This window comes from Rousettus aegyptiacus, unplaced genomic scaffold (genome assembly GCF_014176215.1).
Source record: "Rousettus aegyptiacus isolate mRouAeg1 unplaced genomic scaffold, mRouAeg1.p scaffold_m13_p_7, whole genome shotgun sequence".
NCBI lineage: Eukaryota > Metazoa > Chordata > Mammalia > Chiroptera > Pteropodidae > Rousettus > Rousettus aegyptiacus.
This window is the reverse complement of record NW_023416310.1, coordinates 1128171-1155999: the sequence shown is the minus strand read 5'-3', so window position 1 is coordinate 1155999 and position 27829 is coordinate 1128171. Positions and strand designations below refer to the sequence as shown.

The following is a 27829-nucleotide window of genomic DNA, read 5'->3' as shown; positions in this document are numbered from 1 at the left end:
TCTGGGCCTCTGAGACAAAAGCTTTTATTTTTCTCTCAAAAAGTTTAACCCTTCCTTGGTATCCAACAGCCCTTTGGGCTATCTCACCTTTTTCTCCTATTTTAATGTGCACATTGACCTACCTGTATTTCAACAAACATGTGGAGCCGTCTGTCTGGTAGGTGTGTGGGTGTTTTTACTCTATTACTAAGAGAACAGAAACAGCTTCGCTTTGCTCACGCAGCAGGTGTTCACAGCACGGTCTTTAAGAGGAGTTCCATTCTCGGATGCTCTAGAAGAGCCGGCGGCTGACAGGGCACTGCCGGACTCTCTGGAGGAGAGCGAGGAAACTCGCCAGTTCAAGAGCAGGGACCACCCCGTCAGCAGAAAGTGAGTCGCGATGCTCAGATGAGGAAGCGCAGCCCTGCCTCTCATGCACTTGGATCCTTTCCTTCCACCGACACCCCTAACCGCCCCCAGCTCCCATGATGTGCGTACACGGATGGAGAAATGAGGGTGGATTCTGTCACCCATCAGCAGGCTCGTGCGAGGTGTTCGGCACGGGCTGAGGAAGAATCAGATGAGTGACGTGGGCGCTGGGGTGTGGGACGGGGACAGGGGACAGGGGAGGAGGCGTGTGGTGTCGTCCACGTGTACACGTGCTCTGGACGCACGGGCACAGCGACAGCACTTTGTGGCGCGTATGAGCCGCTCTGAGGATGTTCAGAGTTCACGAGCCACGTGGGCCAGCTTCCGGGAATAAACCGCATCCCCTGGGGGTCTGTCCGTGACCCCCACCCTCAGGGCACATTCTCCGCGGTGCTCACAGGCAGTGCGAGCCGCGCGGGTTCAGGCCGGCTGGGGTTCCACACACTGCAGAACAGCCACGCCTTGGCTCGGGGTCAAGGAGCCGCCCCCAGACGCCAGCGGCGGAGGCCCCCGCGGCCCCGGGACATCGTGCACTGGCGCCGGAACGCAGCTCACGAAGACGCGGTGGGGCCGCGTGCAACGGCCTAGGCCAGCTTGAGGCACTGCGTGTTGAAGCTGTCGCCCTCCCTGCCGGCGACCGCCTCGAGCAGGGCCTGCTTCTTCTGCGTGCTGCGCGACGACTCCAGCTCGTACATGGTGGTGAGGTTGAAGAGCGCGCTCTCGTGCAGGCAGTGGCGGGGCTGGCGCTGCACCATGGCCTCCAGCTGCCGCACCGAGTCCTTGAGCCGGCCCAGGTACAGCAGGCACACGGCGGCGTTGTTGTTGGCCTGGGGCAGGGGGCGCGTGTCAAGGCCCGCACTCTCCCGCACCCTCCCGCACCGCTGCCCGAGGCCTGCGGGGCGCCGACGCATCTTACCACTGCGTTGCTCGGCTCGATCCTCAGGATCTCCGTGAAGAATCGGTGGGCCTCGGCGAAGTTGTTCTGACCGAGGTGAAGGAAAGCTCTGGAACGGGGGTGACAAGCAGTGAGCCGCGAAGGCCAGGATGCTGGGGCGCAGCACCCGACCCGGGAGCCGCAGGGGCGCGGTGGTGGTGTCCGCCCCTGAGCCTCGCCCCCAGTCCGGCAGCGCTCTCCGGGGGTCACCCGCGAGCGACTGCGCCCCGTCGGGCTCTGCCTGCCTAACTGCGCTGTGCCCCCCGCATTGTCGCCGTGTGCGCATGCGCACTGCCGGGCTGGCGCCGGCCCCCGAAGACAGCAACAGGCGGCCGCCTTGCGAGACCCAGACCTCTATACAGCTCGTGTTGAAAACGGGGGTTTTGAAAAACGAGGGGAAAGATCGTAGTTTTTACACCAAGAGAACATTCCTGCGATTCCAGGCCGCGCCCACATGCCCCCCCCCCCCATCCCCGGATTCAGTGCCGAGACACGTGGTGGGGGCAGGAGGCACCCTTTCCCTCTCCCACCCCGGGGCTTGCACACCCGAAGAACCGAGGTGCTGCAGACAGCGGGGAGCATTCCGCCCCCCGGCCCCTGCCCGCGACACGCCTGCGGTGTCCCCTGCCGCGACATCAAAGGCACGTCCACAGGCGCCCAAAACACGCACCTGTTCATCAGAACCATTGTTTTCCCCTGCAGTCCGTCCAACTTCTGTGTTACTTTCTCCACGTCTTGAAAATATTTTTCTGCTGTCTTAATGTCACCAATCTGTTTTGACAAAATTACTGAGTCAGTTCAGATGACAGATCTACCTGCACGCAGTTCCCTAGAGTCACGTTAGGGTGTGGAGATGTTCACATCCAGGCAGGGGAGGGCTCTGGTGGCCATTTACCTATTATTACTGCCTGACCAGGAAGCAAAACGCATTTAGGATACCGCGGAGGCTGCCGTCCCACACCAGGAGTGAACCTGCGAACACACAGGCCTTGCTAAAAAGTCGTAGTTTTTAGAAGGAATCCTGGCACAGCTGCACAGTGTTAAGTAGATAAATATAAAATGAAAGACCAAAAAAATGTAACCTTTACACTTTGGTGTAACGTGGCAGACCCCAAATCAACAAAATGCGAGCCCATCAAGCTTAAAAATGTCCAAGTCACATTTTGACTCAATAGTACAGAATTCCACGGAAAAGAAAAACAAAACGAAGCCGAGCCCGCGTTCATCGCGCGCACGGAGTGCCCAGCTCCCCTACCCAGGGGACCCGGACCTGCGGGTGCCGACGGCTGGCATGTTCCCGCGTCCCCATCGCCGGGAAAACCATGGCGGCGTTTGGTGGCAGGGACTCAGGCCTTTGTGCCTCAGGTGTAAGGATGGACATCAAACGACCTAAGGCTCGTGAGACATACATGGAAAATAAGAAAAGTCCACTTATGACAAAAACTGGCACAAAAGGGGGAGGTGAGACACAGGCCTGTGTCCCGGGCCGCACACAGGGACGACTCCGGGCAGTGATACCCCCAGTCCCTCAGCGCCCTGCTGGGGAAGCTGGCCCCTCCCCCAGCACCACTGCAGGCACGCTGCCGGCCCAGCAGCCGAGGCCTGCGTTCCCGAGGGTGGACTTCTATCCAGCAGGGCGGCCACTGCAGTCATCACCTGCCCCTGGCACGGGCCTGAGGAAACTGGGCTCGGTGTTTGGTGACAAGTGACACCCTAGGTATACTGAGATTACTAGAGTGACAAATGGCCCTGGAGTCTCGTGTCTTAAGCCAGTGTCCACGAAACGGTAGCTAACCTTACGGGGTGCAAGGAGGGCAGATCCCTTCCCAGAAGCCGACGGCACCGGGCGGCATACAGCGGGGCAAAGAAACGAACGTAGAGGAGGAGCCCTGAGGAGGAGAGAGGCGTCTGCCCCGGGCTCCCCTCCCTCTGCGGACTCTCCCGCGGGAGGCTCTGCATTTCCCGAAGCAGGTTTGCTTTAGCTAAAACTCTCTAACAGGTGCTGCTTGCTGCCAGCACAGGTGTGCTGAGTGACACAGGTGTGCTGAGCCCCAGGCGTGCGCCGGGGCCTGTGATGAGGGCTTCACCCCTGGCCCTGTACCTCTGCCTGCAGCCTGTGAGGTGACACTTCTGCTGTCGCCAGCCGCTACATGGGAGGGAGGCTCAGAGGGCCGCACGCAGCCGGCACGCACAGACCCGCAGACTGGGCTCCCGGCCCGCCCGCCCGCCCGGCCTCATGCAGCCGGGCAGCACTGGCTCTGGGCCTGTCTTAGGGAAGGCGACAGGGAAAGCTTGGATGATTCTCTGCCCCCCACTGATTTTTCTGGTGATCAGAAAGTAGGTTTACATCTTCATAATTATTAGAATGTAATTAGGATTTAAAATATGACTGATTTTCTAAGAGTTACAGGCAGCTTAAACATTTCAATATGAAAAGGCAATTAAAAGTATTGCAGAATACCTAGTAAGTCAGCAAACAGATAAACAAACCCAAGGTAGTTATCTGAAGCAAATAGATAATAAGTGAATGGACTAATACAAAAAAAGTAAGAATAACCAGATTATAAATGTAAAAGGAGAAGTAACTGTAGGTAGAAGGAACTTGAAGTGAGAGGATTGTACTTTACTGAACTCTATGCAAATACACATAAAAATACAGACCAAACAGGTGATTTCTAGGACACTCTAAAACGGTCCCCGGAAACAGACAGAAAAGCTGGCAGCACCGAGCACGCCCCGCGCCAGCTTGGCGTCTCCTCGGTGAGGGGCTCAAACCTTCCCAAACACCCCGAATTCTGCAGGAAGCTCCCGACTGACTTTCACGCAGACAGAGAACCAGCGCCAGACGCCTGACGCGTTGCTCACGCGCACGCACAGCCCAGAGACCCACGTCCCTGTCACCGTGAACGCGGATGGGACGGGGGCTCCTCCCTCAGGGAGAGGGGTTCGTGGCAGGAACTGCACATGCGCGTCACGAGCGCGCGGCGCCGGTCCCTGCGGCGGCCTGGGGCAGGGGCCCTGGCTGCGCGCGCGTTCGACCCACAAGAGCTGACGCTCCCCGTTCCCTCAACCTTTCTCCTCTGGGGCAGTCTCCGCCACCTTGGCGGCCCCGACGCCACTGTGGGTCGTCAGCGACCACCCTGGGGTCCCCCCGGTGGCCCGCGCGCCCGGGCGCCACCCACCTGGAGGAAGACGCGGCCGATGCCGCTGAGCAGCTGCGGCTCCTGCTGCGGGAGGTACTGGATGACGGCGAGGTACGCGTCCACGGCCAGCACGTAGTCCTGCGGGGAGAGGGCGTCAGGCGGGCGCGGCGCACGGCCCCTGGGGCGCCTTGCCCTAGTCCTCCCCAAACCCCGCAACGTGCTTTTCTTGCTGTTTCCTTCTATATCTCAAGCTCGTCCAAACTGGAGCCAGAGTGACCGCGTTGCTAACTGGGATGCTGTCAAGACAGACAGATGACGAGGAAAACTCCAGTTCAGCGGGAAGGTGAGGCGTCTGCCACCCTCAAGCGCAGCTCGTTACAGGGAGTGTCACGCGAGGCCCCGGGCGCGAGGGCTGACGGCACCTGTCCTGTGTCCCCTCGGGCGCCTGTCAGTGCCGCCCGTGGCGGGGCCGTGCTGTAGCCAGTGCCGTGGGTGTGCACGTGTGTGTGCATGAGTGTGAGCGTGCGCTGAGAAGCATCTCTCCGGGAGGAGGCAGTGACCCCGCTGCTTAGCAGCTGGCGAGGGGACCTGTGGAGCCTGAGGCCCTGGCTGTATTTCTGGGGGCACGGGAGTGGGGGGGAGCCCTCGGAGTGTCTGCCACACTGGGGATCCCCTGCCGTAATTCAGCACTCCCCCTCCTGTCAGTTGAGGGGTGAGAAAGGGCAGTTTGGCGTTCCTGTGTGACTGGGCCATGCCCGTGAACACGCGCATCTGGGCTGCACGGACCACGGAGGGACGTGCAGGGTGGGGGCAGGGCCCCCGGCCAGCGAGGCCATTCGGCGCCCCTTCCAGGATGGCTTTCTGGGCAGTGTCGCTGCCTTATTCTTTCTTTCAGAGTCAAGGACAAGAGTCAATATTTTCAAAGATAACTGGATCCAGAAGGGACAGTTTTAAAACACCGAGCAATGGTCTCAGAAGGGCACTTGCACCCACGCGCCGGGCCGGACGTCAGACAGGAGGCGGGGCTGTGGGGACACGCAGCCCTGGGGTGGACCCTGGCCCGGGAGCCAAGCCTGTGGGCACGGTGTCCCGGGGCTGCTCCTCCTTCCTGTACGGGAGCTGCCAGGAACGCGGCCGCGCTCAGGCGCAGTGGCCCGCGGGCTCTGCAGAGGGCGCCTGTGACCTCTGCCGTCGTGGGGGTTGGGCTCCCACGAGGGCAGGGGCAGCCCCCCGCCTGCGGGACATGCCTACTTCAGCCCGTCTCTGCCCACCTGTTTGGTGGCTGTGAAACTAGGTTAAAAGCCACCGCAACCAGCAAGGACCTGGGGGGAGGCGTCAGGTGGCTGCACAGTCCCTGAGCTGACGTGGGGAGCAGGGCGGCGGGTGGGGGACGCTTGGGGCCCGCGGAGGCTGGCGCGCAGGCAGCTGAGTGGCTGCAGTGCGGGGCCCTGGGCCGCTGTCTGGAGTCTCGGGGGAGAAGGCGGGACGCACCGCGGCACTGGAGTGACACCCCGGCTGTGCGCCGCTCGCGACGCTGCCCGACCGCGTCCCCCGCGGACACTCGGCGCTGAAGCCTGGGGATGGGTTTCCCATCGTTCGAAGCTTGACTGAGTAGGAGGGATCAAAGGGCTGGGTCCACCGCCCCTGTGAGGCCACACGCTCCGCTCAGTCATCGCGACGCCTCGCGCCGCGACCGCACCGCGGCGACCCCGGCCGGCGTGCAGCAGCACGAAGCCCGCGCCTGCGGTCACCCGCACCGCACAACCTTCCTCTCTTTACCTGACGAACGCGAAAGGGTAACCTAAAACTTCACGTTAAATCGCACGCATCGTCAACGTGTCTGTCGAGCACGACACTGCGCTGTCCTGAGTCCCAGGACGCGGGGAGAACGAGCATCGCCGTCCCTCGGTTTTCTGTTAACGTGTCTTACAATGCAAATGGAAGCCCGGCAGCGGGACAGAGGACGTCCCTCCGAGGCGCCTCGGCCCCGAGGTTAATGCAACGTCGGCCCTGTGGGTTCCGTCTGTTCTTGTCGCTCTGCGTGAGCCTGGTGGTTTCAGCACAGGTGACGGTGGCCCCGGGCTGGACCGCGGGTTTCAGGGCTGGCTATGGCTGATCAGCAGCGGAAGAATGGCTCGTTTGGAGGGGCAGAGGGGACAGGACCTCGACCTTGGGGAGCAGCCGGTCACTGCAGAGGGTCCACCTCTGTCCCGCCCACGAGAGCCGGGCAGCGCAGGGCTCAGGTGTGAGGACCAGACGCGCTGCCGATGGGCAGCTGGCCGCGCGGGGCCGGCGGGCGTGGGAAGGGGCGGGGCGGCGCGGTGAGCCGAGCCCCAGCCCCCCCCCACTCTGAGGGGACAGCAGCGCGAGCACTAGCGCTGAGGCCCGCACACTGGGTGGCGCCCCGTTTCTGAGGCAACGCCTGGCGCTCAGGAACGTGGAGGGCACGGCAAGGTCACTCTGTGCCCCAGTGTCACACGCTGCAGGGTGCGCAGAAGGCGGGGGCCGCCAGGGCAGGAAGCACACGATGCCCAGTGCTGGCCGCTCCATGCGGCTGCCGGCCGCACCCGCTGGCCTAACGGACGAGCCGCTGCGGCTCTGGATTCGCACCGCGCCGAGCCCTCCCCGGGGTCTGGTGTGTGCAGCACCCCACCCAGCCGCCCCATCACGAGGGGCTCCACAAGCGCACTGCCCTGCTCCGTGAAGACCGGCTCGGGAGTGACCTTGGGCTGTGTGAGCTGCTCCTCCCTCCTCTCCTGACAGCCCCGAGGGGTCCACAGCACTGCTCGGTTGTGGCTGACCCCTTGCCTGCCCGCACTCCCAGTGGGGCCAATCCGCCCGCCTCACGGCCACCTCACTGTAGGCCACCCGCCCTGGGTCGGAGGACAGCCAGCTGGGGCCGCCGGTGTCCCGCTGCCCCGGTTCGGCCTCTCCGTCTCGGTGGGTGAGCTGTCCCCTCGGGGGTGGTGAGCCCTGCGCGGTGTCCTGAGAAGCAGATCTTGTGGGGAAACCCATGTCCAGATGTCACAAACATCAATCGTCAAATCAAATCCGGACAAGGAAAAACACCATCCACGAGCGCAGAACACAGGACCCTTCAGGGACCGAATTCAGGTCAAAACCCAGACAGAAGGGAGCAGAGAAAGGGCACAAGCGAGGATTTTAGTTAAATCATCTAGACCCCCCCGTGGAAACCAAACTTGACAATGCAAAGTCCCCGTTCTGTTGGACTCCGCACAGCCCCCGAGCACCCCGGCGCACTGCCCATGGGGCCGCCCCGCCCGCCCGGGGCCCCTCGCCTGCCTGCGCTCCCCACAGGCCACACGCACCTTCATCTGCAGCAGGCAGTTCGCCACGGAGCAGGTCACGCGGCCCAGGCGGGCCCGCCACAGCTGGATGGAGGCTGGAAGAGAGAGGCGGCGGTGAGCGGCACGGCCAGGCCCCCGCCCGCTGCCCTGGTCAGGCCTGTGAGCTGCCCACGGGGTCGCTCTGTCCCCACGGCCACGCCCCCGCCCGGGCCCATAGGCTTGCCAGTGCAGTCCGGGCGGCCAGTGGTCACCTTAAGAGCCCACTCCGAGTCGGGCGCACAGAGGGAGGTGGCCAGCCCCTGGACCGGGCTCGGGATGGGGGGACAGGTGTGATGGGGACGGGGAAACGCGGGCGGCCCCAGGCCTCCGTGCAGCGCGCGGGCCCTGCGGGGAGCGTGGGCAGGTGGGGCAGCTCATCCTCTTCCTCTCAGGAGGTCGCGGCCAGGGCAGTGGCATCCAGACGCGAGCCAGCCCGCCGCCCAGTGCTCAGGCCCGAGAGCGGCACCGTGATCCTGCGTGCAAGGCTCCGCACACGGGCCGCCCTCCTCCCCTGCCCCGCTGTCCCCGGCTGCAGGCGCCCACACAGGGCCAGGGCCAGGCCCCGGCCCGCCCTCGGCCCGCCCTCCGGCACTGAGGAAGTGCAGCACCCGGGGGTTGCCGGGTGCGGTGGCTCCGCCCACCCAGGCTCGCTCGCTGAGGGTCAACAGCACCAAGCTTGGGGACTAGGGCCCCAAAAAGGGATGAGCGTGGGCATGCGAGGGTGGCTGCACCGCGGAGTGAGGAGAGAGGGGACGAGGCTGAGGGAGGGACCGAGCCTCTGCGTGACGCGCCTGGCCACCGACCTTGCCTGTTCTCCTGCGAGATGCTGCTCGCGCTGCCGTCCTCCGCCAAGCCCTGCTCCAAATGCGCGAGGATCTGCGGTGAGAACAAGACCAAGGTCACAAAACGCGGGTTTGTTCAAGCTCGAGACTCGGCACGAGGTGTTCCAGGGAACAGCTTTCTCTGAGGGCGAGCGTGTGCCCAGGGGCGTGGCGCACAGACCACACTGCAGACGGTGGGCCGGATACGGGGTCTGAGAGCACAACCAGCCACAGCCACAGAGCTCGGGCGACTCAGGGTGGTGGACGCTGGCTGCGAACAGCGAGCCTGCAGACCCTGCCCACGCACTGCCTGCCCCAGGGCCGCCTGCTGTCTCCCCCTGGGCTGGGGGGGTGCATCTCGGGAGGAGCTCGTCTTGGACGCTGCTGCAGCACTGTCAGTGGAGGCTCTGGGCCTCGACAGTGCAGACGCCGGGGAGGGGCCGGGAGCAGCGGCCGGGGGCTGGGACATGGCTCTGGACGGCGCCGTTCTGTGTCAGCGGACGGTGTGCCTCAGCCCCAGCACCGGGGACCGGGCATGGCCTGGACAGTCGGGGCAGCCAGCACCCGCCGCGACGCGGACGGCCACCAGTTCTGCACGGCGGGCGGGGGAGGCCCACGGTGTGGAAGTCGCGCTTGGCTGGGTTTCGGCTGCGGACAAAATCGCACACCTTGAGCGAACACCGCACCTGCCCGATTGCACACAGAGCCAACACCACCTCATCTAAGCAGGATGTCGAAAGGCAAGTGGTGGCCAAGTCACATGCAGAGCGCGCGGAACTGGGCTGTGCATTCTGCGTGGTCACCGGGGCAGGAGGGACAGGCGTTGTAACGGGTCACGGACGCCTGGGCAGACGGGTTCCCGACACCTTGGGTTCCCAGCGGACTTCGGCAGCCCACGAGCAGCGCCACACTTACGCCCACCCCAGAGACCGGAGAAGCTGACGCTGCGTGCATGCGTGGGAACTGCACACACCCCCACACGGCCGCTGTGCACCCCATGCTCTGCTCTGCGGATGGGCTCGTCAGCACCAGCGCCATGGCGACCCGGGCACCACGGCCCTGGGTCAGCTCCAGAGGGTGAGGGGCAGAGATTATGTAGGAGGCACCCAGCGTACAGACCACGCGGCAGGCCCAAGTCCAAGGCCCTGAGGACTCGCTGGCGCCCTCGAGTCCAGACACGGGTGAGGCGGCTGTGTCCGAGAGCGGCTCGGGTTTCTCTGCCGAGCCCTGGGGCCTCCCCGACCCCAACAGTCTCCCGGGGGGCCTCTGGGAAAGAGGCTTTCCAAGCCACCTAAGGGACGCTAAACGCTCCCTGGCCGAGGCCCCGGGCTGAAGCCAGAGGTGACTGCCACGTGCACGGGGGAGTCACTTTCGGTGGGCACGTTTCTTTCTCTTCCACACCACTGCACCTGAACGGATTCCCTGAACCGTTCTTACTCGTCACCTGCTGACACCAGAGAAAACCAGTCCCTGGGCGACCTACGAAAAATCGGGAGTGACGCCCGTGAACACTGCGCGCAGGCGCACCGCGCGGCGCCCGCCCCTCGGGGACCACGCGGAACGCGCGGACTCGCCGCTCTGCGGGGCCTGCGGGCGCCGAGCGCTCCCGGCCGCCTGTCACGCCGGCAGCCGCGCCCGGCCCGGCTGCACCTGTCTGTGCCCCGCAGTCCGCACCTGACTCTTCTCAATAAGAAAAGCCAGACTCCAAGCTCACACAGCGGACGAGACTTGGGACTAACAGGACCTTCGCCCCGTCGCCCGCACTGCCGACGCGTTCCCCCTTGAGAGCGGAGGTCGCACCGTGGTTAGAGGTCACTGCGCGGGCGGGTTCTGAAAGTCAGGCCTGGCCTTCCACGTATCCCATCCCACGGCCTGGGGCTGCGACGCGTGTGGGAATCCCCCAGACGCCCCCGCCACCCCCGCCCAGGCCTGGACTGCTTGGTGAGGACCACGCGGACAGGAGACCAGGGGAGGGATGTGTCTGCACGTCCCCCGCCCCCCCCCCCCCGCGAAGCCACGCCCCCGAGCCACGCCCCCCGCGAAGCCGCTGACAGGGCTCACAGTCCGGAGAGCGTCCGCTGGACACCTGCCCTGACACGGCTGGGTGCGCCAGCGGCGGGTGCTCTGCCCTCATCGACCCGCGGCTGTCCCCGGGCCCCTCGCACACCCCGCTCTTGCTGCCCCCGAAGGTGGCTTCTTCCCACCTGAGACACGTGTGCTGAGACGGCCCGGCGGGGGCTCCGGGGCACTGGGTCAGGGCGCGCGTACGTACGTCCTGGGCGGCCCCATGGCCTTCGCGCTGAAGGATGAGCTGCGGCTGCGGTTCAGCTTCCCGCCTCGTTCCTCGCCCCCTCCCCAGAGTCTGATGCCCCCAGTCCCGACCTCCAGCCTGGAGAAGCCGCCTTGGGGACCAGCAGCCAGCACCACACGGGCAGTGTGAACGGCGGGACAGAGCTGGGCGGACAGGGGCCGAATGACCACTCTTTCTGGAATCAACAGCCCTGCCTTTGCAGACTGCCCTTGAGTAAAGCTCCTCAGAGCAATGCACAGGCGGGGGGCCAGTGGGCGACCACCGAGGGCAGCCCCAGTGCGGGCCTCCGGCCTGTTCCAGTCCTGAAACACGGGGGGGGGGGGGGGGGGGTGCTGGGACAGCCCAGCTCCACGCCCACCACCACTGTTGTCAGGCAGTCACTCACGCCTATGCCACCGGGACTGAAGTTCAAGGCCGCCCCCTGTGGGTCAGGCAGGTGGGGATGGGGTGCAGGTCAAGGGAGAGAACCCACAGGAGGGGCTGACGGGACCGGCACTCGACTGGCCTCGCTTCCTCCCCACAGGGCTCTGTCTGCAGGGACGAGTCCACTGCCCCGTCCTGCCTGACACCGGCTTCCGGCAGAGGCAGTGCAGCGGGCACGCCGTTCCGCAGGGCGAGCTGCAGGACCCAGGCTCCAGCGCCACTGCCCGGGGCCTCAGGGGACGCGCCGTGCGGGACAGAGGGCGGGTGGAAGGCTGGACTCCACAGGCTCCACGGGCGGCGTGCGGTCCAGATTCCTTCTCCGCGGCCGTGCCCTGGTGGCATGCAGCTCCGAGGCTGTGTCCGCGTCTGGCGGTGGCCACCAGTGCCTCGCAGGGCTGTGTGAGCGCGGAGGGGGTGATGATGAGGGGTGTGGAGCCCGTTCTGGGGTGGGCACCGGACACGTGCTGATGGCGAGCCTCGCCACCACCTCCGACACCGCCTGACCCGTCGCCTCGCGAGTTCGGGGGACTGCGTTTGCACTTGGGGGCGGGCGTGCCAAGTGCACCGAAGGGCGCAGGAAACAGCTCCGACGCCCCAGGAGCGGTCTCGGCTGAGGGCGCGCTGGGTCCAGGGGTCCACGCACGGCAGCTGGAGGGGAGCACACGGCGAAAGACGCAGACGGCGGACTGCGCTGCGCCCCCGGCTGGCAGCCGTCGACCAACGTCACATCCATCAACACACACAGGGCGGGGCCCGCGGAGCCGGGCGCGACGCGGAACAAGCGCGTGGGCCTCTCTGCGCCTCCCGCTCTCATCTGCAAACCGGCGTGTGGAGCACAGGTTCCCGGGACGAGCGCCCGCGGGCGACGCGGGGAGACTGCAGCCCCGCTGCCCTCCGACGTCACTAGTGGAACGTCCTGGTCTTCCGCTGATGCGAGTTCGCGACCACGGACGACTCAGGAGCCGCTCTGGGCCTCGCCCACCTGCCTTCAGAGTCGGGCTCACGAAGGGCAGTCGTCGCGAGGCAGCGTCACTGCTTCCGCTCTGGGGCATTTTAGACGCTGCCCTGCGCCTCTGTCTGGCGCCAGGCAGATGCTCGCAGAACCGGCGGGAGGCGTGGCGGCCTGGCGTGTGCCCGGGCCTCGCCGGCAGCCTGGGCGCAGCTCAGCGCGGCTGCTATGCGGCCGGAAGCCAGAGGACGCCAGCCTGCTCCACCCGCCGGTGACGCCGGTGCTGCCTCAACCGTCTGTGGCTCCCCAGGGTGATTCCCGCGAAGAGGCTGAATGCCATGGTTACCAGGGGTCGGGTCCCCCGTCTTTTGAAAAAGGGGGTGGGGGGGGGTGGGCAGAGCGCGCGGAGCCCCTGCGGGGGAGGGAGGGCGGGGGAGGGCCGCCCGGCGCTGGCCTACCTTGCTGCAGACGGCCTTCAGCCCGTGCAGCCGGTCCAGCGCCTCCTGGGGGTTGCCCAGGTACTGCTGCAGCTCGGCGTGGAGGACCCGCATGGAGAAGGGCACCATGGAACCTGCAATCAAAGCCAGAGCCGGTTAGCTGTCCGCTGCCCGCGCCCCCGCCCAGGGACAGGGCCCCTTCGTTTCCCGGTAAAGACGGCGAGGCGTGGGCTGCAGCTCTCCGTGCGGCTGACCAGGGGTCCCCGACCCCCGGGCCGTGGACGGCGCCGGTCAGCGGCAGGTGGGGGGCGGGCCAGCGAGCACGGCTTCGTCTGCGTTTGCAGCAGGTCCCTGGCGCCAGCGTCACTGCCTCGGCCCCGTCTCAGACCCTCAGGCGTCAGGTGCCCGTGGCAGCACCGGGCCCTGGTGCAGCAAAGGTCGGGGACCGCTGGTCTAGACAGTCGGCAGGAGATGGGGCGTCCACTGTTCCCGCCGCTGCGTCTCACCCGTGTGGGAACCACAGACCAGTGACAGGGCAGCACCGGGCACTGCCTCTCCCGGGTCTGGGACCGAGTCCCTGGGAGTCGGTGAGACCTTGCTGCCGAGGAGCCCCCTGTGCTGGCCGGGAGGCCGCGCTCTGTCCTGCAGGGCCTGGACGAGGCGCCGGTCAGACCCTGTGGGAACAGAGCCTCCTCGTGGGCCCGTCCTTCCGGAAGATGCGTTTACGGTCACGACCTGCCAAAGCCCGGGCTGGTCTCACACCAGAGAAGCGTCCTCCACAAGTGTTTAGAAAGCGCTCGACGGAGACGCCCCCGTGTGCCTTGCGGCCCTGCAGTGCCGCGAACCCACTGCCACCGCGGAGTCACAGGGAAGCACAGCCTCCACCGCGCCTCCACACAGGGCGGTGACCAAAGGAGGGACAGCAGGGAGCCGTCACGTTAGTGGGCTCCGCCACGTCTTCGGCAGGGGCTGAGCTGCTCCGTGGAGTGGCGACGGCTGGGCCTCCGGCCGCCCGCGCGCGAGGTGCACGGCGCCCTCCCCGGGCCGCTCCTTCTCCCCCGCGGCCCAGGTTCACGGGGGCCGGCCTGGCGTGCCCGTCCCGCCTGCGCGCTGCACGGGCCTCTGCCGGGTGACTGCTCCGCACATGTCATGGTCCCTCCTGTCACCACTGGATCCCGGGACACAGGGCCGTGGGCGTGTGTTCCTGACACCGGACACAGCTTTGCGCCTCCGGAAGCCAGCTTCTCCTCCACGCTACTGTGAATCAGAACGGTCGGGCAGGGCCTGGAGCCACGTGTCGCGCACGGCGCACTTAGACGGCAGCTCGGGGGCGTCCCTGGGCCACGGAGCGAGGGGGGAGCGCAGGGCCAGGCCGGGGGGTGCCGCCCTGCACACGTGTGCGGCGGCCATGCCCGATGCGGGCGGGAGGTGGAGGCCGGGCCACGTGGTGCCCGGCGTCTGTGTGGGACACAGGACAGGCCGGGCCTGGCCTCTGGCTGTGTTGCTGACGGCGGGAAGGGACCCCCAGCCAAGCTCTCTGTGCCCTTAACAACCCTTTCTAAGGAAAGACTGGAGGGTCAAGCCCATGACAATGGCGAGCAGGGGGGCTGACGGCCTTCTCGTCTTGGGGAAAGCACGCTTCCCAGGATGGAGCCTGTGCCCCTGGCCCTGAGCGGTGGCCTTGGCCCATGCCCCTGGCGCTGAGCGGTGGCCTTGGCCCATGCCCCTGGCGCTGAGCGGTGGCCTGGGCCTCCAGCCCGAGCCGAGTGCGTTGACCAAGAGGCTGCATCTGACGTGGGAAATAGGGCACTGGACTTGGGGCGTTTACCTCTGAACCACCGTATGCGGTTATGAGTCCCACTGCAAGTTCCCAAACCTAGAAGTGCGCGTTTTATGACTTTGGAGGGAGGGCAGAAGGACTCGGGGCCCAGTGACGCGCTACCTTTACTCACACAGAGGGGTGAGGGGAAGGAAAAGCAGAAATTTAGCGTCTGATTAAAGTATTTGTCTCATCGATTTCAGTTTGACTTGGCGATCCGGGAAGATCAAGTTCTGAAATAAGGTTTCACACAGATCGTTACAGCTCCAATAATTCAAACACAGGATCGTGTGGACAGACACCGGCGGAAGTGACCGAGGGCCGGCACCAGCCAGACCGGGCCAGGCGGGGCCGAGAGCCAGGCCACACCCCCAACCCTGCCTCCCGCGGACAGTGCTCCCCGAGCTCTGCTCACGCGGACCTGTGGCTCTCCCTGCTCCCGTCCTGCGGAGGCCGGGGACACCCGGGCCGCGGGGTGGGAGGAGTCCTGCAGACTCGGGCGGGAGCACGCACTCATTCTGGCCACGTTGGGCAAGACAGTGGCCTGACTCCCGCGCCGCGCCGACTCCACGTGTCAGGCGTTGAAACCTACTCACCGCCTGCCCGCCCCCCGTGCTGTCTCCCGTGCGAGGGGCAAGCCCGCCCCCTCACGCCAGAGCAGAAAACGACCCGACGACCCAGAAAACGAGCCGCGCGGAGACGGAGCAGACGCGGAGCGCAGCAGCCCTCACTCTGCCACGTCTGCCGCTCTCCGTCCCGGGTAGTTTACTGAAGAGCCCGCATGCGACCCCGAGGGGTCCTGCCGCTGTTTGAGGGGGCTGTGGGAGAGCGGGGAGGGGAGGGGACTGTGACCGAGGGCCCTCTGGGGGCTGGCGGCCGTGCGTGGCGAGCCCGTCAGAGGCTGGCGTGAAGTGCGGGGCCGCCGGGAAGGGCGTCTGCGCCGAGCGCACCCCACGCCGCACTGCTGGGTCCCAGCAGCTGCCTGACCAGCGGCTGCTGGACGGGGGAGAGACGCCTGCAGCTCGGAGGGGACTGGACCGAGGCGGCCCCCGGGGCGGTCGCTTGTCTCCCAGGACCGGACACACGAGGGGCACCGAGAACACCCAGGTCCGCGCAAGGGCGGCAGGGACAGGGCGCGCCGCCTCACCCCTGCGGCCCGGGTACACGTGCGGGTAGTACTCGTAGTACAGGTCCGGCTGGTCCAGGTCCCCAAACGGCTCGAACTCCATCTCGGCGTTCTGGAAGAGGCCCAGCTTCACCAGCAGCGCCAGCCTCACGAACCACAGCTGCGGACACGGGGCGGAATGGCAGGTCACCGTGGGCGGCGGGGCCGGGGGTCCCGCTCCCTGCTCGCGGGCGGTGCGCCTGGCTTCGGACCCGCTGGGCAGAGCTGACCTCTCCCTCCCGCACTCCATGCCCTGCAGCCCCGCGACTGACGAAGCTTAGTGACCAGAGCGCATCAGCAGAGCCCGGTGCTGGCCACTCTGAGTCACGACGGGCACTCCGCCCCCGAAGGAGGATGCACGCTCCTAGGGGCGGGGTGAGGATGAAGTGGGGTGCAGGGGTCGGCGGGGAGGAGAAGGCAGGCGCGGCGGGCGGCAGGCCGGGAAGTGACGGGGCGCCAGGCGGAGCTGGGGCCTTTCTTCCGCCTCTGTGTGCCGCTGGGGGCGGGCCCGTCACAGGCGGGCGGTGGCAGCCGACCAGGCGGCAGCGGGAGCTACATGCAGTCTGAGCCGGAGAGCGAGAAGGGCGGCCCTGTGCTCCGAGGGGTGACGTGGCTGCAGTTCAGAGAACGAACGGGGTGGAGACTCGGAGTCCGGAGCCTGCGGCAGGGCGGGGCAGGGCGGGCGAGGCGGGGACGGAGGGTCTCCTGTGACAGGCGGCGGAGGCAGGGGGCCCGAGCGCGGCTCTGCAGCCCTCCCCGCCCGTGAGCCGTGGGGGCAGCGTGGGGTCACGCCTGACGCTGTGATGCTGGGGGCGGCAGCGGCTGGCGAAGCGCGCGTCCCCCGGGGACCTCGCGTGTCCTGCGTCTGGGCCGGGGTGCGCCCGAACCCTCCACCCGGCCAGGCCCGCACCGTGGGAGCGTGCTCCCGGGGCCGGGCGACACCGCCCGGAGGAGACTGGAGGCGCCCTGCACGGAGGGCAAAGCCGGGAGATGGGGTCGCGCTCCTGCCACGCCCCCGAGTCTCGGCGGCCCAGCCGCGGCCCCCCGCCCCGGGGCCCACCTGCAGCGAGTCCGCGGTGTGGCTGGTGGGCAGCCCGCTCTTGCCGTAGCCCTGGCCGTGGGCGGTGAGGAGGCGGCCGCACAGGTCCACCGCCGCCCTCCAGTTCCTGCAGCTCTGTAAGACACGGCGGGCGCGTCAGCAAACGGCCTCCAGGACGCAGGGCACGTGGGCCTGGCCGTGCAGGGGTCGGCAGGGGTCGGTGGGGGTCGTCAGGGGTCGTAGGGGGTCGTCGGGGGCCGTGCGGCAGTCCTGCAGGCTTGTCACCCGGGCGGCCGGGGCCCGGGCCCATGCGGCTCCACAGACGCCTGCAGCAGTGGCCGAGTGGAGGGGGAGCTGGACGCGAGCGGGAGACGAGGGTCTCGCCTTTTAAGGAGCGCTGGCGTGCCGCCCAGCCCTGAGGCCCTCGGCCTCCGCGTTTGCGCAGCTGAGAGAATGCCCCTCACGCAAGCGACGGGACATCTAAACGACGTGCCGCAAAGACAGGCCCGGAGCGCGCGCCGCGGAGCCGCGAGGCCATGCGCCAGGCGGCTGACACCCCGCAGACGGACCTCCAAGGGGCCGGCCGGCTCTCCTCCTCGGGGACCGGCGCCAAGGCCCCGCGGAAGCATCTTCTCTTTATCTGCGTGCATGTGTACACGTATGTGTGCACGCACACGCAGGCATGGCTGCACATGCATGTCTGACACCAGGTCGGGAAGGGCTCTGGTGTGGGGGGAGCAACTTCGGGACGGCCGGGCTCCCTGCTCAGGGACCTGGGGCACGGCCCTGGCTACAGCCTCTCAGGCTCCCCCAGCGGCCCCCGGCTCCCAGCTCGCGTCCGCGGGCCTGCCCGGCGCCTCCTGCAGGACGCCCCGACGAGCAGCCCTGCCCTGAGCACCCGTGCGCAGCCGTCTGTGCGGACGGCACTGTCATGCGCCGCGGTGGCCAGTGCTTGCGGTTCCGAGGCCCCCTCCCCAGCCCCGGTGCTCGCAGGAGTGCTGACTGGGAAGGCACGGGCCATGTGCCCTTCGCGTGTGACAAGCGCGTGTGTGTTGGGTTTCTCTCTCCAAGAGAGCACGGCCTTCAGCATTCTGACGGCCACTGGCCCGAGAGGCGACGTGGGTCTGTTCACGGGGGGACGCGGGGGCAGGCTGGGCTGCCCGTGCCTCCTCCGCCCCGTCTGGCAGCAGAGCCGGCGAGGGGTCTGGGTGTGACCCCGCAGCGCGACCCTGCCGATCGGGCCGCGCCCCACCTGTGCGGGCCTGCGCCGTGGCCACCTGCCGCCTGCCCCCCCCCCCCGCAATTATGACCATCTATTTCTCCAAGTGTTTCTTGCTATTTTTATCCCGCCGCCTTCTCCCTGCCAGTCCCCCCTCCACCTTCACAGTAGATGTCGGAGGTGGTCGGTAAGACACTTATTTTTAAAATTAGGACTTAAAGTGTCCCACGTAAAACTTTAAGCTCTGTGGAGAAAATCTTGAGAAAATCCCCGTCATCACTGTGTAGGACACTCTGACGATGAAGTCAGCTGGATGTGAGAAAAAGCTCTGAATTTAAATATTACTTTTTAAAAACAGGAAACAAAACACAGATTCTATCTGAAGAACTGACAATTCCAAAAGGTGAGAAAAACGGTCCAATAAAACACCAACCGCAGACAGGTCCCCTTGCTACGCCTGTTAATAAGATCTCTACTGGCCTCAAGAATTTTCAATGTATGAGAAAATATCACACCACTGTCTGAATTCATTAACACCAGGAGCAATCGCGGTGGAAAGACAGCCCGGGAACAATGGTAACGACTGTGTGTGGCTTTGCGTGTCCCCGCGAAGCTCGGCGCCACAGCCGACTGCACACGCGGCCTGCCACTCGGAGTCGCGCATCACAGCGGCTTTTTCACGGCCAAAGGGAACGCACCAGCCCGCTCGACGGAGTGCGGGAACTCACTCTAGTGGTTTTACGGGACCACGACATGGCTGCCTTCAAAGACCGACAAATTCGTTAACAAGTAAAGCATGCAGATATTTAAAAATCAGTTTTTTGCCCGTTTGTTAAAAAACAAAGAATCTCCACATCCTTCCCAAAGCTTCTCGACTGTGGGAATGATTCTCGAATCACTTCGCTGAAAGGAACTCAATGAAGCACTTGCCTTAGTTATGAAAAGCTGAGCTCTGACTGGGCTGCGTGTGACGTGCCCACCAGTCACCGGAGCACGGGGTTCTCACTCAGCTTTCCGAGGACGACACTTGTGCGAGATGATAAAATACGCGAGAAAAAAGGCAACAGCGGGCCCACAATTCCGGGGGTTCACCCCACGTTCGCATGCCTGCAAGTGAGCTTCCTGCCCGTACCCAGGACAGCATCTGCCCGGGTCTCTGCATGTGCGCCTGTCAGTGACTAAACGAAGCCTTCGTGGTGCATTTCTGGTAAATCCACCCATTCAATGGTACGCCTTCTCCACCGACCAGAGAAAACAGAGTATTTTAAAAAATCAAGTTAGTATCATAATGAACAATCCAGTTACTACATTTAAGGACGCCTCTTTGATCAAACTATGTGCTGCTTCAGATAATCTGATCATTTCAAACAACGTCTTTTAAACTAATCGGATGTAACATTGAAAGTACGTTGACACGACCCCGCTGCTACACAGGCCTGGAATCGAGCGTGAGTTCTACGCAGGCGCGAGGGCTTTGGACGAGGCATTGGACGCGATTAGCTCTGAACAGCACGAGGGCCAACACCGAGAACTCGCGCGCCACTCACGATGAGCTGCTTCAGGCCCGCGAAGGACTGCTCCACCGAGCTCGCGTCCAGCACCTGCCTCTTCGCGGCCGCTCTCTCGCCCAGGAAGCGAAGCATCAAGTCTTTAACTGCATCTCCCTGGAAGGATATAGGAAAAATATGTCAGGACAACAGATGGCTGCTTAAACTCGGCTAAGCAGAACCATGACTGACTGGGGTGTGTCTGCTCCCCGCGGGTGTGGAGGTCAGAGGCGGCCACAGCACAGTGAGCCTCGGTGCTCCCCCGATGCTGGCGGGAGCGTCACCACCTTAGTCGAGTGAGTGTGTGGAGAGGGAGCGCACCTGTGCCCGGCTCACGACAAGGCACACCACGCGGGGGGGCTGGGGGAGGCCCCGAGTGTGCGGTGACATGCGGGCGGTCACCCGGGGGCGTGAGGCATGTGGCTGGGCCTGGGCTAGGGCGGGCGGGCCTGGGCACTGCTCAGTCCTCCCGTCCATTCTTACTGTTTATACGTTAAGCATGTTAAGTGTAATTCGATGTTTTCCTCAAGACTTTAAAAAAGAAATGAGAGATTTATCATTTACTGAAGCCCAAATGTCACACATAAACTGACCAAAGTTTAGAGCTACTTCAGAGACTCACGTGCCCTGACGGACCAACTTCTAAGACTACGCCTAGTACCTCAGGTACGTTATGTCAGGGGACTCGAGAAGGTTCTAAATCACCCAGTGACATAACACGGACTCTCCCTGTCAGAATCTTAGGACCTGCTGAAAAACGTCGGCTTTTCAGTGCCCCAAAGGTATTTAATTTATACGACATGTACGCGTAAAAACGAGGGGTGCACGCAGAACTGCCCACTTCGTTGGGGACACCCCGTCGCACCTGGATGTTGTCGAACTTGAGGCCGGGCATGGTGACGTTCTCCTTGTCCACGAACACCGTGCCGTACTGCTGGGCCGCCACGGAGAGCAGGACGTCCCTGGTGGCCGCCCCGGGGAGCCAGGCATCACTCCGCCGGTCCATCTCGCTCATGCTCAGGGCAGTGGCGAAGGGGTCCTCGCTCCCCGCGAACACGGCCTGGATCTGGGAGAAGGGCTTCGGCGACGGCGGAACCTCGTGAGAAGCCACGGGGACGCAGGGGTCCGGGCCGGGGGCGCCAGGGGAGCAGGCGGGGTCCGCGGAAACCAGGGTGGCCTCCGCCCCCGGGGCCGAAGGGCCCGCGTTGGGGTTACTGACGGAGATGAAGGCGGACGTCGTGAACGAATCAAAGAAGTCCGAGGCCAGGGAGTTGGTGCCGGTCGTGTCCGCAAAAAACGTGCTCAGGCTGGGGCTGGGCTGGACCACCTGCGGGGGCGTCGTGGCGGCCGGCTGGCCGGCGCCCCCGAAGCTCGGCGACTTCACCAGCTGCGACTCGAAGCCATCGGGCAGGAAGGGTGGCGGCTGGGCGGTGGTGGGCGGCACCCGGCTGAAGATGGTGCACACGGGGACGGGCTCCTCCTCGGGGCTGGGCCGCCCTGCGGCCAGGGCCTCCGCGGCCGCCCCAGCCCCATCCTGCACCGCGGCTGCCCCCAGGGACGCCCCGCCATCAGGGGCCGTGTCCCGGCCAGCGCTGGGCGGCCCGTCCCCATCGCCGCCGTTGCTCAGAGCGCTGGCCGCTCCTCCGTCTGCGCCGTCCTCCAGTCTGTGGCCGGTGCTGCCATCTGCAGGCCCCGCGACCTCCTGCAGGCCGCCGAGCTCGCCCGCGGCGTCGTCGTCGCTGTCATCGGGAGAGTCGGATATGAGGACGCTCTCCATGGCGCGCTCCGTGAGCTTGTCGGAGCCGCGAGCGTCCTCCGAGAGCGCCCCGCTGTCCTCGGACCCCAGCCCGGCCCCGCCGAGGTCCACGGTCTCCTCCAGGTAGAGCGGCTGCCCCTCGTCCCGCGGGGTCGTGCCCTCCGCTGGCCCCTCGGCCGGCTGCGACGCCTCTGTCCCGCTCTGCTTAGCGCCCTGGGCGGTCTCCATGGTGGCCTGCAGCAGGGACACACGCGCCAGCCCCATCAGCACCGTCTGCTACCACCAAGCGGATTCTACCCAACCATTAAAACCGTCTTTAATTTATAAAAACGGTGACCGTGTCATTATGTGGTCAATGCCCCACTGCGCACTTCCCCAAACCCGCGGAGGACGCGCCGCCCAGAGGGAAGCCTGGCGCTGCCTGCGGCTTTGCGTGGTGGCAGCTTCGTCAAAGGCGACGAGGGTGCCGCGGAGGGAGACACTGACGGGGGGCGGGGGGGGTACGGAGGGGGGCGGGGGTGAGGGGGGGGGACACAATCTCCATTCTTGCCGCTCATGTTCCCCGAACCTAAGACCGCTCCGCAAATACGTCTATTTGACAGATGCTCGTCAGCTCCGCATCAGACGATGCAGGACTCACCAGACTCCGCCTCTCCAGCCGTTTATCTACTGCTGTGGAAAGTGCCACCTGAGCCCCTGCTCAGTGCCTGGGTCAGAGGCGCCACGCACACCCGGGCTGCGAGGCCGTCACCCGCGTCTGTCCCCAGGACTCTTCGCAGCTCGCAGGACCGACTTACGTACTCGTTCAACAGCGCCCGCCCCATCCCCCGCCCTGACCGCTGTCTGCTTCATGAATCTATGAACCTGAACAGTCTAAGTATGTCACGCAGGCGGCAACGCACAGTGTTTGTACTTTTGTATCTGGCTTATTTCGCCTACAAAACGTCCTCGAGGTTCATGCTGTAGCACTGATCGGAATGTCCTTAATTTTTAAAGCTGAATAACATCCCACTGTACGTGCAGACCAGTTTATCGGTTTATCTATCAACAGACACTTAGATTACACCCCACCTCTGGCTACTGTCGACGCTGCTGCTGTGAACACGGGTGCACGACACAGACACCCCAAGACCCTGTCCACAATTCTTTTTGGCCTATCCCCAGAAACTGAATGGTTGGGCATATGGCAATTCTATTTTTAATTTTTTGAGGAACTATCAAACTATTTTTCATAGTGGTCACGCCGTTTTACACACCCACCAACTGTGCACAAGGATCCCAGTGTCTCCACATCCCTGCCAACACCTGCTCTTTTTTGTCTTGTTCGGGGTAGCCATAGCAACCACCCTAGTGGGTGTGAGGTCTCCGGCCTTCAAGCCCCACTGATTCTGTAAGATGGGCTGAAGTCCCCGCCCCCACAAAGCCTCCCCAGGCCCTCCGGTCTGTAACAACCAACCCGTCCTCTCCCGAGCTAGTAACGCGGCTGGCTTAACGCTGGGACTCTGCGACAGCGAGGGGCGCACGTGTCAGTCAGGAAGGCCGAGGCGTGCTCACGGGGGCCGGGGGCCAGCGGAGGCCGATGACGACCAAACTAGACGCCCACGTCGGGACGCGCCACGCGCCTGGCGTGCTCCGAGCCGTGGCCCCGGCTTCCTCTTACGTCGTCCTCGGAGCGGCCCTGTCAGGCGGCCACCATCGCTTCCCTCGCTGGGGGGACGAGGCCACTGAGGCTCACGGGCTCCTGCAGCGCGAAGCCGTTCGGCGGGCGTGTGAGAAACCAAGACCGGCTAAGCGGAGTGCTCGGCCGACGCGGGCTGACGGAGGCCCCGGGATGGAACAAGGAGCTCCGGCGCCGAGAAAACTATTTGCTCCTCCTTTTAAAGAACGTTTTGGAGCAAAAGTTACTGCACATTGTTCTGCTCTCACAGTGAACAAATTCAAGGAAACTAAGACAATCATACAAGCTGAAGGTCCTGCCGCCACCCGGAACCTTTTTGACTTTCAAAAACTATACTTAGCTGATCAAAAATTCCTTTTTTCTCACTGTCAACATTTTCATCACAATATTCCCAGTTAGCTGTCCTTCCTTTTTATAGCCTGGATCGCCCTAAAATCCAAAGATAAGATTATTTAAAGTAGATAATCAAAGTTAACCGTTTTGGAGAGGTTTCTTGTCCAGCACAGTTACTAATTCTCCATTTATTATACACTCATCCACTAATTATTAGCTACAAATGAGTCAAAAATACAAAGGAAAGGAACAAAAGCCCTTTTTCTCACAACGCTTCGGCGAGCCCAGCCTGCAGGCCACGGCAGGGGCATCGGTGTGTGGGTGGCCCGCACGCGAGGCTCTCCCCTGGGTCCTCCCTGTGCGGGAAGTGGGGGCCGGGCGCAGAGACGCAGGAGACCCAAGCATGGCTTCGTTTCGCCTCCTCCTAACTGAGCGGAGAGCTGGCAACCGCCTCATGGACACAGGGCACTACGCGTCAGAGAAACGAAGCCACTGTCGGTAAGTGGCACGGCCAGGAAGAGAGTGCGGCCCTTCTGACCAAAGCCCTGAGCACTGAAGCGTCCCGGCCCCTTGCACAGCACGCGGCGCCCAGGAGATGCCAGTAAGTGCTGCCCGCTGACTGCTGGTTCTGAGCCCGCCCCAGAAAGAGAACACTTCAGAGGACAACTCTGGATCTCCCAGCAGCACATGAGTGTGCGGCTGCGGAGAACCGGAGAACGCAAGGACCAATCCATACGACTACGGGAATAGATGAGGAACAGAACTGGCAAAGTCATAGTCTTCCGTATGTGCGAGGAAGAGCAGAAAAACTTAAAATAAGCAAAAATAACTGCCTGTCGAGGTTAATTGTCACGTATTACAAGGTACGAGAAAGACAGGTTACCATGGGCACCTGGGAGAGCTGTCCGCAGAGGCCCTGGAGCTACTTCGCACAGGACACGAGAAGGCTCATTGCTCTGCAACCGCAGTTGTTATGTGGCTTGGACAATTACTGCGTCTGTGATCACTGAAGAAACCCACAGTAAAACTATCATTTTTTTTTTTTTGCTTATGAAATACGCAAAGATTTTAAAAGTAAATTTGGAGAAACTTATTTATCGATAAGGAGAATGTAGCCTTTCTGAAGGACAGCTAGGCAAAGGGTTTACGACTTTACCTCAAATGTTTTTAATGAAATCTTCTGAAAAAAAGAAAGTAAAAAGTAACAATCTTTCAAGTCTATGCTTAAGTTTGTAACTATGTTTTGATCATCTTCAGATACATTGTTTCTAATCCAATCTAATTTAGAAAACCAACTTCTGTTTCCCTGTGATGTTTACACAGAAGCTGCCCAGTTCAGAGGGAGAATGATACTGTTATTCCTGATTTCTGCATAGAAACCACACGTCCATGGAAAACCACTGCCATCGGACTGGATGGAAACGTCCCCCCAACCAGGGGCCGCGCCTCGCCTGGTGCTACGGGGCCAAAGATGCCAGGGCGAAGCCATGATCCCCCGCTCTCCGGGGGCCACGGTGAGGGGACGACGCAGAGAGCAGACCGACTGTAACACAGACACCAAGGAGTGTGAAAACGAGACACACGGAACAGTGGCCGGACAGAAGGGGAGAGTGACTCTGGATGGACAGGGACAGCCTGTGACAGCCACGTGTAAGTTTTCTTACATTTTTCATTAATAGACCTTAGAAGATTCTTGCTATACTTCCCCTTCTCTTCTGAAGGTACAGTTTCTATAAATAATTTTAATTAAATATTGATTGGGTACAACACAATATTTATAACCCGCGGCTAAGAGAATACCCTAGTGCCTTCGCAGGTAATATTCTGAAATTTGTTATACTCTTGTTTTTCTTTAATTTTCCATGTTTAGTCCCCTCAAACACCACGTTAGGCTTTTCCAACTTTACGTCCCCTCCCCACTGCTGACCTTCTAAGCGGTGTGAAGCTAGACGCCATTCAGCGATCTGGTCACGGCGTTGCGGCGGGCGCTGCCACGACGCGTCATGTGTTCGACTGTTGGTGGATACTCGGGGCGTGTTTAGGTTTCTGATACTACAAACGGTGCTGTTACTTTTCTTACACACGTCTCCTGGTGTACGTGTGCGAATTTCTTCATATCAAAAGTGCACATGCTGGATCACGCAGAATACGCTTTATCTTCACTAGATAATGCTGAATTTCTTTACAAAGTGGATGTGCCAATTTACTTAGTAGCAGCGTGTAAGCATTCTGGTACACTTGACATTCACCCTTCTTAATATCAAGACTATGTTGACGATTCCTACAAATCAACAGGACAGTAAATTATATAATAGAAAAACAGGCCGAAGATTTGAACAGGCTGAAAGGGAAGCACATTTCACGAGCATGTGCCCTGGTGCTCTGACAGTCATGCTTCCAGATTTTCCCAGGACAACTCCATGTTAGGTCCGCGTCTCAGTAAAAGGAAGTGGGAAGTAACCTCTTTCCACTTTCAACCCCAGAGTCCCAGGTGGGACAACATACAGTCTCACTGCCCAGAATTTCATGTGTGGCAGAGGGACTCTTGCACGTGGCACCATGAGCTATGACCGTGGATGTGTATAAATGGCAAATGCAAACAAAAATACTTCCCCTTTCCAAAACCCCCGAAATAAACCACCTGGAAACGACCCGTGCTCAGAGACACGGTGATAAACAGCGGCGCATTCGAAATTGGAACGTTAAACAGCGGTGAGTGCTTTGCACGAGCTTAGTTAATTCCTTAACATGTTTTTAATACTAACTTTAAGTAATTTAAATTCACTAACAACAATTAAAACTACCACTGCTCAGGTTCCCTTTCTGGACATAAGCCTCTGGAATTATATATCTTTTACCAGATGGCAAAAATGTGAACCATATTTCTGTGAAAGAACCATGCCAAATCTAACTAGTATGTATTTATAAAAGCCCATGCAAAAACACCCACTACCGATCAAGAATTTACATGCTTTATCTTATTTAATCCTCAGAATGAACCTATACAGTATTATGAGCTCCACACAGCAGAGGAAGCCAAGTGCCTGCCCAAAGTCACAGTGCCAACACTTGATGCTGGTGGGAGGCCCACACAGGTGTTTTGGCCTCTGCACTCCTTGAAACGCTGCTAGGATAGAACATGATTCAGAGCGGCGGGGAGAGGCAGGAGGGCACAGAACGCAGGCTCGGGCTAATAGCTTGAGTCTTCGCTTCGCTACTAAGTGAGCCTTGAAAAATAACCTCACCATTTAGTCTCGGTTTCCTCATCTGGAAATTGGGACAATGGGGATTAAATGGTGACCAACGCGGGCACTTTTAAAACTGCGAGGAGCTGCACGTACAATAACCATGGTCATTGCACTTCCAACGATGAAGCAGCGTGGAAATACGTCTTGGGACGGCGGCTGTTAGAAATCACTGAATGAGAGCGGAAGGAGCGAGGTCCTGCCCTCCCAGCATTCCCCCCTTCCCTCCCACCCCACCACGCAGAGGGCCTGGCTCACTGCCGCTCCACACTCTCTTCTGAATTTATGAAAAGAAACAAGGAATAAAAGACTTCGATCCAAAAGGTACGGGGCTCTTCAAACGGCCATATAAAAGAAAGGAAGTGTAGGTCCAAGGAAATGATTCTTTGGGGTCTAACTCTTGCAGCCGAGTGAGAAATAGGAACACCTTAGAACACATCTTTGAGCCTTATTTCTTTCTAAACAAACATGTTTTCAGTCTTCCCGTACACACAGCCTACCGATCGGTTTGGTCCGGGACGCTGCACTGGAAGGTGACTTAAGTGACACAAATCGGCGCACTTTACGCCCACGTCACTGAGTAGGGGCGGGCGGGCGGGCGCGCGGCCACGAACGTCTTTCCACTCACGAGCAAACAGGGGTAAGAGGCGTTGGGGGCTGGCTGAGCCCGCCTGGCCAAGCGGCCCACCGAGCGCCAGAGCTGGGAGGTGGCCTCCGGCCCCCCCTGGCCGTGAGCGCCGGGCGTCCGCGGGGCCCACGGCGAAGATGCGCGCGCGGAGCCGCGGGGGACAGGGGCCGGCGCCCCAGGAGGGGCCGGGCGCGGGCCGTGGGTGCAGGCCGGGGGGAGAGGTGCGCCCGGAAAGGAGCCCCGCAAAAGGCACTCCGGGGAGGCGCCCCCGAGGGACTGGGGCTGAGGGCGACGGGGCAGCGGGTACGGGCGGCCTGATCCCTCCCTGCGGCCCAGGCCCCGAGCCTCACCTGCCACCCGCCTACCAGGGCTGCGAAGGGTCACCAGCGGCCGTGATCAGGCCCCGCAGAAGTCGGAAGACGTGCGGAAGGGGAGGAGTGGCCGGGCGCCTGCGCCGCGCCTGCGCCCGCCGGCCCTCGCGCATGCCCAGTGCAGCAGCCGGAGGCGCACCTGTCGCGGGCGGAAGCGCGGCGTTTCCGGTTCGCGCAGCGGTGGGGGGTCCTGGGCCCCAAGGTGTGAAAGGGGAGGGAAATGCACACAGCGGGGAGAGGGCGGAGCCCACACCTG

General features: G+C 62.7%; 1 protein-coding gene across 5 annotated transcripts; it reads right to left on the bottom strand.

Moving 5' to 3' along the window:
* On the bottom strand, positions 1-27684 carry TRAPPC12 (trafficking protein particle complex 12). 5 transcript variants are annotated; one of them, XM_016155837.2, is made up of 13 exons: positions 27553-27676; positions 25257-25610; positions 20428-21552; positions 19563-19679; positions 16818-16931; positions 15740-15878; positions 12795-12907; positions 8636-8708; positions 7815-7888; positions 4525-4623; positions 2013-2113; positions 1325-1412; positions 1-1235 (listed from the first exon to the last, which is right to left on the bottom strand). In XM_016155837.2, exons 3-13 carry the CDS (start codon positions 21544-21546, stop codon positions 993-995), a joined length of 2280 nt encoding a protein of 759 aa, XP_016011323.2. In that variant the 5' UTR covers positions 21547-21552; positions 25257-25610; positions 27553-27676; the 3' UTR covers positions 1-992. The 5 variants fall into 5 exon arrangements, with proteins under 5 accessions (XP_016011323.2, XP_016011324.2, XP_036080383.1 ...); XM_016155838.2 differs by lacking the exon at positions 25257-25610 and having other exon boundaries at positions 27553-27683; XM_036224490.1 differs by lacking the exons at positions 16818-16931; positions 25257-25610 and having other exon boundaries at positions 27553-27683.
* Between the last annotated feature and the right edge of the window lie 145 nt (positions 27685-27829).